This window comes from Solenopsis invicta, chromosome 16 (assembly GCF_016802725.1).
Source record: "Solenopsis invicta isolate M01_SB chromosome 16, UNIL_Sinv_3.0, whole genome shotgun sequence".
Lineage (NCBI taxonomy): Eukaryota > Metazoa > Arthropoda > Insecta > Hymenoptera > Formicidae > Solenopsis > Solenopsis invicta.
In genome coordinates this window covers 22,079,557-22,090,917 of record NC_052679.1, presented here as the reverse complement: position 1 = coordinate 22,090,917, position 11,361 = coordinate 22,079,557, and the positions used below count along the sequence as shown (strand labels likewise).

At 49.2% G+C, this 11,361-nt stretch overlaps 1 protein-coding gene across 7 annotated transcripts in view; it reads left to right on the top strand.

Annotated features, from left to right (window-relative positions):
* The first annotated feature begins 818 nt into the window (after positions 1-818).
* The window catches only part of LOC105206711 (mushroom body large-type Kenyon cell-specific protein 1), a 50,767-nt gene continuing 40,224 nt past the window's right edge, over positions 819-11,361 (top strand). For 5 of the 7 annotated variants that reach the window (XM_039458386.1, XM_026131536.2, XM_026131534.2 and 2 more), the window contains exon 1: positions 819-1,018. In XM_039458386.1, coding sequence (XP_039314320.1) covers positions 925-1,018 — 94 coding nt within the window. In that variant the 5' untranslated portion in view covers positions 819-924. Of the gene's footprint in view, positions 1,019-3,170; positions 4,443-11,361 lie in introns of those variants that run through there. The other 2 variants (XM_039458384.1, XM_039458385.1) reach the window with 2 other exon arrangements.

Below are 11,361 nucleotides of genomic sequence, written 5' to 3'. Positions count from 1 at the left end.
AGCGTGCACGTGTGTTGTGCGTTTCTGTACCCTAACCCTGTCCCGCTACCTGGGAGGAGTAGCGTGGTCGTCATCCCTCCGACGCGGCTACATCCCCACCGTGCCGCCGTTGCCGCCGTTGCCGCCACCGCCACCGCCACCGCCAACGACACCGACGCCGACGCCGCCGTCGGCTCGCCATCCCTCCGACGCGCGTGGAGGAGCGTCGCGTCGCACCACGGCCGAAACGACGGCGACGACGACGACGACGACGACGACGACGACGACGACGACGACGACAACGACGACAACGACGACGACGACGACGACGACGACGACGACGACGACGACGACGACGACGACAACGACAGGACTCCCACTGCCGTTACCACTACAATCGCTGCTGCTGTTGCTCCTGCTGCTACCACCACATCGGCGGTCCACGACGACGACGATCTCGACGACGACGACGACGTGGTTGACTTTGGTCGCTCCTGTCGACGCGCTACATCACGCGTGACGTCGCACTTGGCAGCGCGCACGTTAGCGCGCGGCGACGTGTACACGCGCGCGCTACCGTTTTCCCTCCTCACGCACCACGTCTCACGCTCACGGCGCGCGCTGAAAGACAGAGGAACGGCTTGTCGGCGGAAGAGGAGCGGGTAGAAGGAAAGGGATTCGAGGGAAGGGAGCGACTAGGGGTGGAAAGAGGAAATCGGAAAGAGACACGGAAGGGAAACTAGGGTCGTAGGGGCGGAAGGGGTAGGAGGGTGAGCGAGAAAGGGGGTACGGGAGAACGACGACGAGGGCGACAACGGCGACGACGACGACGACGAGGAGGACGGAGGAGCGCCGGCGGTGGAGGGGGTGGACATCCACGCGGGAACACGAGGCAGGCGCACCCGGCCGGCACGCGCACACACATCCTAAGATGTGATTTCAAAAATGGCGGATTGCCCCTATGCCCGCTGCATACAGGAACGCAGACACATCCGACGGGAGCTGCTGCGATGGACAAAGAATATGGTCTTCGTAGTTGGTGAGTAAAAAGTCGAGCCGTTCCTTCCGGCGACAAGTCGCGCGTTTGCGCTTACGTACTGCTTACGTACTGCGATATATATTTTATATTAGTGCGTGCGTGCGTGCGTGCGTGCGTGCGTGCGTGCGTGCGTGCGTGCGTGCGTGCGTGCGTGCGTGCGTGCGTGCGTGCGTGCGTGCGTGCGTGCGTGCGTGCGTGCGTGCGTGCGTGCGTGCGTGCGTGCGTGCCTACGTGCGTGCGTGAGTACGTACGACGCGTGAAAGAGTCATTCCCGTATGAGGGCACACGCTTGCTCCAAGATGCACGACGATCGACTATTCGCACGCGCGCGCGCTGATCTCGCGTACAAGATAGGTATGTCATCAGCGTGTTTGTTGCGTGGGTGTACGTGGTATGTGTGTATGTGTACTATGGCAAGAATGTTCCATATACATATACATGCATTTGCCCAAGTGTGAATGTGTGAGTGTGCACGTATGTGCATACGTTCCGCGTGGCGTGCTTCTATGTATGTCGCGGATATATAATATAGAAACGGATTCTCTAACAGTGTGCGAACGTGAAGAACGAGCGAGAGTGACCGAGAGAGGAAGAGAGACGCGACGAGAAAGAGAGAATGGAGAGGGAAAGAGAGAGGAAAAGAGAATGTGTGTGTGTGTGTGTGTGTGTGTGTGTGTGTGTGTGTGTGTGTATGTGTGTGCCTGTGGGTGAGTGTAAGAGAGAGCGAGAGAGAGATAGAGAAAACACGCTGGTGGTTGAGACCTGTTGCGAACCGAAACGCCGAATCCTGGCTGACTATGTGCCAGGCGTGACTCCTACTCGCGCCTGCACGTTCAACAGGGTGGTACCACGCTGCCGGAAAATCCGATAATATTCTGTGAGTAGTTTCCCGTGCGGTTTTAAGTTTTCGTGCGTGCGTCTGGTAAGAAACCATCTTTCTCTTGACAATCTATTTATGGAAAAGATAATTGCGGTTTCTTTCATCGCGAGAGTATCCGTCTTCGATATGATAATTGCGCAATATGCAATTAATTAATTGCGATTTGAATATCGTTTTTGAGAGACTTTAATCGTATTTCATAAATTGAATTATCGCAGACATATAGTGTTACATATTATGTAATATAACTTCTATAGACGTTCTTCGTGGCTAAATTCTTGCGATAAGATACGTAATTCTTCCTTTTTCCGAGAACGGTAATCGATAACCGGTCTATATGAAGATTAAACCACACGTTCGGACGGCAATCAATATGGCCGTCTGACTTATCAATATCGAGGACAAACTTGTCAACTGAGAAATAAAAGAACAGCCAGTAACGTTCAGTGTCAAAGACCCTTCATAACCGGTTTTAGAAAAAAAATACATACATACATATATATATATATATATATATATATGTCGCGTACGAGGGAGAGTCGAGTCAGCCCTCGAAATTTGAAATTCGTAGAGAGGAGATTGGCGCCGGCGTCTCCGTTATCGGTACGAGAAGCTACGAGAAGAATTAGGCGCCGCGCGCGTGCAATTTCCCGTACAGGGAAGGGTGGCGAAATCAGGCTCGCGAGACAGGCTTTACGACCTCCTCCTCCTCCTCCACTTCCTCCTTCTCCTCCTCAGTCCACCCTTCCACGTCGGCGACGTTTACCCCTCGTTCGGCGTCGCCGAGGGGTAGCAGGCGGGCATCGTCAGACGCGCAGAGAATACTGCACAAGCTGCGTGCCTTGACCACAGACAACCGAGCGATCCCGGCCGCCGCCCGAAACCTTCTTTTCTTCTTCTTACGACCATCCGTCCTCCTTTCCCACCTGCCCCCCTTTACCACCCTCTCCCTCTCGTTCGCCGTCTCCGTTCCCCGCCAGCCCTCCTTCAACCCCCCCGACTTCCCCTTCTTCGCCTTTCGGTTAGTCCGTCAAGGGGCGAGCTCCGGTACTCGCGGAAGGCACGTTTCCGCACGCGTCGGTGTTGCGTGCACTCGCCGTTACGCTTCTTCCTCCACTTTTGTGACCTCTCCCGCCTCGCGCCCTCCTTCGTCCCTCCCTCTGTCCGCTGCGCGCCCTCCGTAGTTTACTCCCTTCCTCCGCCGCCGTTGCCGCCACCGCCGCCACCGCTGCCGTCGTCGTCGTCGTCGTCGTCGTCGTCGTCGTCGTCGTCGTCGTCGTCGTCGTCGTCGTCCGCCGCCGCCACCTCTCGTTCGCGTCGCTCCTCATTTCGGAACGCAGCTGCCGCTGGTGGTCGAGAAATTTTCGCGAATCCTTCCTCGAGACACCTTCCCTTCCGCTCTCTTTCTCTCTCTCTCTCTCTCTCTTTTTTGCCGTCCTCTTTCTCCTCTCTCCTTCGACCACCACCTTTTACCCCTTCCTTGTTTCTCTCCTGTATCTCATCTTTGTCTTTCATAAGCGAAGAGGTCCTAAAAAGGAAGGCCGACAGAGAGTGGAAGTTCGACGGAGAGAGTGGAGGAGGCGAGCGGTCGGGTGAGGGGGCAGGGGCGACACGAGTTGCATGTGTGCGCGCCGCGTTCCTCCGCCTCTCCTCTCGAGACTCCCTACGATCTTGGAGGATCGACCAGTGCGCGTTCGGAAAAGAGTGACGGCGGAGGGTGGAACCGGCTTTGAAAATCTCGGTGGTGTTCCGAAGTCGCGCGCGCGAGAGTGCCACGCATCATCGTATCGTTCCGAAGACGGCGGCGGCGCGTCTACGCGTCGCGTCGCGAGACGCGAAAGTGTTTGGAGCGAGGAGTGAGAACAGGCGTTGAGGTAGACGAGGCCGACGACACGCCGGTAGGCGCAACAAAAGGTGTCGGTTCAGTGAGTGGAGTTCCAAAGGCGGTGGCTATACGGAGAGGGGTCGTCGTCCTTCTCGCGCGCGCGGCCAGCTTCCAAAGTTAGGAAACTGTTGCTCCAACGCCGAAGCGGAGCGAGACTCCTCGCGCGTCGCGTCGCCCTTTGGAGAAGTTAGTTACACCTGTTACGCGCGCCTCGCTCACCGGCCGGTGAGATCGCGGTGCCTCGCGTGGAGTTTCAGTATATAGCGCGGGCGCGCGAGTGCCGAGCGAAGCGCGCGCGGCGAGAGACGCGCGGTAATCGTCACGCACCGCGTAATCCCCGTCGTCGGCTCGCACGCACGTAATCGCGCGATACCCATCGCCGGCTGCCGCGCCGGCGGGAGGACATGGAATTGGACGTAATGAAGCCCGTCGTTCCCCCGCGTCGTCCCGCCTTTCGTGGCACAGCCGTGGAGCAGCCGAGGGTCGACGGGGCGTCGCGATCTCGCGAGGGCACCGTGCGCCGCGAGAGTGTCCGCAGTAACGATGTCTGAATTGCGTTATTGCGCCGTCACGACGACGTGGACGCCGTATACGACTGCACGACGACAGAGGCGGATTCAGCGGACGTGAAAACGCGGAAGTGGATCGACGTAGTATAGGTAAAGGGATCCTCTCTCGCGCGCGGCTGTGGTATGCAGTTGCGAGGCAACGGCGTGACGCGCGTGCACGTGCGCCGATTAGAACTGCTGCTTAGAGGAACGAGTCGCGCGCGCACTGACGATCTTGAATCTTTACTCTCAGTGGTGAAAGTTAAATTGAAATTGAGCGCTCTTTATTTACAAAGAATGTCACAGCTCCTTGTATTTTCTTCGATTAAACTTTATTAAATTACCTTAATGTCTTTATAAAGAATCAGGAAGGACGAGGAGTGTAGCGATTGGTAACAAATGCGGAATGTTAGAAGGAGAATTTCGCGTATCAGTGTGATTGTCGCAAGGTTGGATACCACACGCGTATTACGATGGCAAATAAACAGGGTGTACAAGTTTTATCGAGTAACACCGGAATCGAATGTTACTTCCGAGTCGTCAAAATGATCGCGTTAATCTCTTTGATGTTAAGAAAAGTGAAGGCCCATCTATCTAGCACACTTGCCTTTCATTCATGCAAAGCGCAGATTATGCGAGCATGCGCTTCGTTGTTACACACATATCCGGTAATATTTCATTGTCTAGTGGAAGATTTATAGGGGATACATAGTGTTTATGAAAGATGTAATATTAATAGTTCTTAAGAGAGCTGAATGTATAAAGGCCGCTAAAACGCGATATCCATCTCGCGAGATTTGAGACTCGTATCGGTCGAGCTGATAAGGCTGTGCAGCGTCACTTCCGATTAGCCGGATTACTTCCCGTATCGTGCTGGGGAAGCATAAACGAAAACCGAACGCAAACTCGGGGGGGGGGGGGAGTGGGGGGGAGCAATATATCTCGACGTATACGTATCATCCCGTTTCCCATTGTTCAGCCGCATCCGTTCCCCTTTTCCAAAAAGGCTCGGCACGAGCAGGGCAAGGCAACGCGAGGCAAGGCAAGGCAAGGCAAAGCGGGCGCGAGCAAGGGGCGGCGGATGGGCGCAGTTACTGCTGATCGTTAAAAGGCGCATAAAAAAGGGAGAGGAGAAGGCGCTGGGCGGATGGGGGTGGGAGGTCAGAGGAAGCGGCGCGAGAAGTAACAATAAAAATTCGTCGGCGTTCGTGTTTCGTCGCCGTGGTAGTAGCGTAGGGACGTAAGGAGGGTGAAGTGAGGAGTACGACGGGGGTTAAACCGAGACGGAAGAGAAAGCGGGAGAGAAGGAAAGAGAAAGAGAGAGAGCGAGAGAGACGGAAAGGGAGACGGTGAGGAAGAGAAGGGTGGTTGGGTGGTCGGTGGAGCAGGGTGCGTAATGAAACGATATTGAGTAGCCGTGGTAGGGAGGGTCGCTGCGAGAGGGTGGGGGTCGTCTTCAGCCCTCTCCGTCGATTGACCTCGCTTCGACGAGACGAGGGTGGGAGCGAGTCAGGGGCGGAAGTTGGTAGGGCACTGCCAACGGTGGGGACCGAGCGCCGCGAGCTGCTTTGGGGAGTCGTGGGAGGAAGGGGGTCCGTTAAATTGACGAAAATGACACATCTTCTCTCCGTCCGTTTCCCCCTCGTCTCTCGTTTACCCCTTCGTTTTTTCCCCTCTATTTCGGCGACCGATGCGACGGCGTCGGGAACGCTCTTCTCGAGGAACTTCAAAGCGGCATTAGTACTCGAAGGGAGAGCGGATAGAAATAAATCGCAATACGCAGTAAAACGAATTGGTGTGCGTAATCCGGAGTCTTACTATAATATAGACGGGAAAAAAAAAGAAATATCGATCGCTGAGTTTTATTAAAATTTTAGTGTCGTATGTTTTTGCCATGTATAATTAAAATTTTTAATTAATTGTTAAACGATATATTTTTTCGAAACTAAATTAAATAACATATATTGTGATATGTCATTACTAAGAGATACCAATAGAGAATAGCTGCTATTCAAAAACTATAAATTTAAAAGTTAAAATAAAAATAATAAATAAAACAAGTCTGTTAGCTTTTATTTTTTTTATTCTATTTTGGAATTTAAAAATTAAAATACTGTTAAGGTAACTGTTATTCTAAAACAATATAATTCAATGTTGACAACAATTTAATAAAAATAAAAATTAAATTTTTGAAATCAGTTTCTGTGCGAATAAAAGAAATAGCTATTTTATATTGTCTTTGCGATTCGTTTATTTAGTAATCGGTATAAAATAAACTTCGTCAAAAATTTTGCAAAATTTATAGCAACGCATCGCGACATATTTGTGTATCTATTTAAAATTTTTACTCTTTGCAGCTTTCAACCGGTTTTTTAAATAAATCTCGTATATTAATCTTGTCGGACTCGTCGCGGTAATTAAATCGTTCCGCTTTGGAACTTCGCGCTTGCATAACCGATTGCCTCAGCGCGACGAAAGAAAAGTTTCTCAATGGTCGACTATGCATCGATGTGCGAAAGGCCATTTTAAATAATAATCGCCCGGACACATGAGTGGCGAATGTTTCGAAATTGCAAAATAGGTCAACGTCCGATACAATCGGATAACAAGGTATTAAGTGATTACGTAGACCCTGAGGATAATTAGTGCGGCCGGTTAGCTCGTTAACGAACAACGTTAGCGTTTAGTAGGAGTATGGCAAAGCTGGCGCGAATAAAGTATATTTTATCTATAGATAACCGACTATCCTAACTGGAGAGAACGTACGCGCGAGAAGGAGTCCTGTCCGAGTGTGTCCCAACTGATTAAAACGGCGTGTCGGTGGTGATAAGTCGCGCTCCGATGAATCCATGTCGTGCGTTTATTTGACATTCATGGGCACGCAACCGATCTCCCATCGTGTGTTAGACGACGTCTCGTAACTCCGGTTCATAAATCAGTTACTTCGTTTCCCCGTGCCTCGTTCGCCGTTCATCCGAATGCGCTGCCGAGAAGCCCGCAATACGATAAAGCAATTTACAACTACTCCTGTGTTCTTCACCTCCCCCTCTTCCTTCTCCCCCACCCTCCTCATCTTCGCCCTACGCGGAGAGAAGTTTCTCTTGTCGTGTTGGAAGTTAGATGCTAATTTCGCGTAATTAACGCCCTTGGCTTTTAAATTATTTACGAGATAAATAATTTCGAGGGACTAAATTCGCTATCGCTGGATTATCAGCTGTAACTGCTACCGGTTGAAGATCGGAACGTTTGCACCGACTTTCGTTCGATGAGTGAAAATTGCAACACAATTGAATGTCGAGACGCAATCTGCATCGGAATTAATGCGATTGAATCAAGGTCTATATTTTTTGACAATCGCAGAGATGGTCCTCAAATCTAGTTCTAAAGAATCTAAAAGTTTTCGTGCGTAAAATATATTTTCTAATTAATCTTTAGACAATGATGTTAAAAAGTTGTATCTCTTGTTTAACTCATTTGATCGAATCGATATTCGATGAATTTATCGTATTAATTGATATAGATTTATCGCACAAAGATGAGTCAAAGTCTAGAAAAAGAATTGCAAAAAGTGGATATCTAATAGGTGATAAAATATCAATTTTTATAAAAGTAATAACACGCGGTACCGTAAATCCTTCCTCGTGCCCTCTCACTTTTTTTCCCTTCATTTCATTTCACACCTGCTGGATAACAATAATAGGATAAAATGATTACAGTTCTTTGGACGTTAATTCATTTCGAATGACGAGATGCTTTCCATACGCTCTCCGTCACGATCCGCGAGCGGGCCGTTAGAATATCATTCGCACACGCGGCGGTGAAGCGAAGCAGAGTTGAAAACACGCGGGGGCTAATCCGGTGACGGATGGCGGCGGTGATCTGTTGCGTTTTAATCGTCCCTCGTGCGTACGCCGCAAAATTTCATCCGGCGCGAGGCTTCGCTTTATCACGCCGACCGAAACGCCGATATTCAACCGCCGCAGAGAGCTCCGCTCGTCTTCTTCGCTCGTATGCGCGTCTACGTGCATACGGACCTGCACGTGTGTGCGAAAACGTGCGTGTGCGTGCGTATATGTTGAAAAAGCGACATTGTGTGACCGGCAGAGTCGCTCTCTCTCTCTATCTTTCTCTCTCTCTTTCTCTCCATCTCTTTCTCTCGTCGTGTTTCCCTTCGGCTCATGTGCACACGTCGGCAATAGCATCTCTCTTCGCACTATGCGCTAACTGTTGCATACATGCATATAAAGTTCGCTCTTTCTCTCTCCTTCTCCCTCTGTCTGTCTCTCTCTCTCTCTCTCTCTTCTCTTTTCCTTTCTTTCTCGCTTGCTCGCTTTTATCTTCTCTCTTGACTTGTCCGCTCCTTTCTGCTTATCGTCTCGCCTTTCTTACATCTCGCTTCTTCTGGCTGACCGTTTCAACATTTTCGTTAGCTGTTACCCTATGCAGCGTCGTGCCGTAGAGGATATGAAATATAATACATAAGCAAATGATATGATCTTCAATCCAATGGAAATAAACATTTTTCTACTGCGCAAATATATTTAATTCAATATTTTTTTTAATTTATTAACTATTAAAATAATATTTACAATGTATTGAATCGCTATTTGCTTTCAATTAACACTGCAATTTAAAACTTAATTTTTAAATTAAACCAGATTAATTTATAGTACGTATTTTCACGAATAAAATATTTCAGAAATAAATAAAATATTTTTTATTCCAGTCTTAGAGCACATTGTTCGCTTTGAAGTACATCATATCATTTTACTTCGCTTCGCGTGTCATTCATAGAAAAAAATTCAGAGCGACGGATCTAGAGATGGCCAAGTCTTCCTCGCTTATTGGGCGCAGTTGTGGATATTGCGATTACGAAAGAAAATCAAGAAATCTCGATGGAAACACAGAATAATCTCGCTTTCCTTCCACCGGGGGTTCGTCACACGGTCCGGTCCATCACTGTCACTTCTTTGTCACTGACGAATCTACCGTGGTCCGTACGATAATATTTCGCGACGCAACTCTTCTCGCGGTTGTAATACTAGACAGCGTAGAGCGATAAATGGGTCACCAGACAACGACTCCGTTGCCTCGTTTGGTGTCCGATTACCGCTTAGGCAGACGCGACTACGACGAAAGTCTTGTTATAGGCGTGCACGACGTGGACGAAAATATCGAAATGAGGTTCCACGATGCGGAAAAAAAAGTTGCCGATTAATCAAATGAATTTGCTGATTAAACAGTTTCAGTTTCACGTTAATATTATTAAGGCGTACTTCCGTGCGTCGCGACATTAACTCAAGCTAAACTGATTCGAGAGTGTCCCAGCATTATCGGATTGCAGTTCTAATACTGTTGTGGTGTATGCCAGTGTACGAGTCTTCTCGGCCGGCTTCAAACAGAACTACAATCGTCTGTGAATGTCGCGCGCCGAAGATATCTCCCTCTTAAAGTTTTCGTACGCGTTTGTTGTTGCAAAGAATGGGAGCTGCCATTGTTGAAAATGATTGCTAGTTGCTGGAGCCGTTGAATAATGAACGGTCGTAATTCTGAGCAGCAACGATACTAAAACCAAGATATCTCATAAATATTCGCGTAGAATATTGACTCGTTCTACATCATGATTAAAATCGTGACTGATATTCAAACTATAACTTCTTCTTTTCTCAAAAGGCAGAAAACATTTGACAATTGATATTGAATCTTGAACAATATGTTTTACTCTTTTACGTCTTTAAGGTCTAGAAAAGTTTCTTGGACGCATTTTAACGCCACGATTTCTAGCATAGTGAATCACTGGAAATTTTAGAAAGTAAACAAAAAAATTTGCGCGATTAGCTTGTTTTTCGTGTGTAGAATTAAAGCATCTGGAAATGTAATTTCAATTTTCACATGCGTCACAAAATTAATTTAATTTGAAAATATTTTTTTTAGTTGGTTGTGCAGAATTAAGGGTCGAGGAAACTTTTTTAAAATATCTGTTTAATTATACTGTCTCTCCTTGATGATCGTTAAAAAATGATTAGCTGCAGACCCATCCTGATCCTGTCTGTGCGTTATACGTGCACAGACGCGTGCACTTAGCTTTATGGCGTTGAAGAAAAGGAAGCGGGGCCCCTCCGTAAACGCATTGGCTGCTTCATGGCCGTTAGTAAGCGAGAACACTGAATGAGAGAAAGAGAAAAGGGCAGAGGGGGACAAAGAGAATGGCTGTAAAAGATTTGGCAGCTGGTACCTCGCCCGCCGCCGGAGTCTGAAAACCCTTTGGGTGATTATTTCGAGGGCGCGTCGAGTCTCGCATTCGGGAGTTGCTCCAAAAAATCGTCGCGAATGTTACCGTCTCGTCCAAGTATTATAGCGTCGCTCGTCGCCGTCGCCGCGACCATACGTCGTCGGCGAAATGTCGTGCCGTTTGGTTGTCACGCGAATACGGGAACCGGGTCTTCCGAGTTGCGGGGGAATTCCGAGGGGGGATGTGTCACGGTTTGGGAATTACCATTTTATTTCATAGAGCGCTAATTATATGGCCGGCGATTGCGATCTTATGCGGGAACGTAGGTGGCGTGCGCTCAAAACGTGGCTCGTGACTGTCTGTTAATACTTTCATGCTCAAGGAGACGCGATCAGGGGATCAGACAACGACGGCAACAATAGATCTCCATGGGAACTCTCGTTTCGCGCAACTTACTATTCATCGCTGCTTATTTTTACTCTGGTCGCCCCGTAAGATCGAGAATTTCGATACGCGACGACTTCGCGCGCGATCGTCGTCCTCGAGCATCATTTCGAGTCATTAATGAGGCACGGCGGGCAGGCAGGCATACCGCATTGTGCCTTCGCGAGAGACAGGCAACGTTCTCCTGTCGGAGAGCCTTTCGACATCTATCGTGTACAACGCCGGCGTCCTTCGCTCGGCTCGGAAACCGCTAAGCGGTCCCCGCCAGGTGAATGGGATTCTCGCGATCATGCAACAAAGCGACTCAGATAACTTGCGTCTAGGCGTGGACGCCTGTTTTTCTCCTTTTTCCGT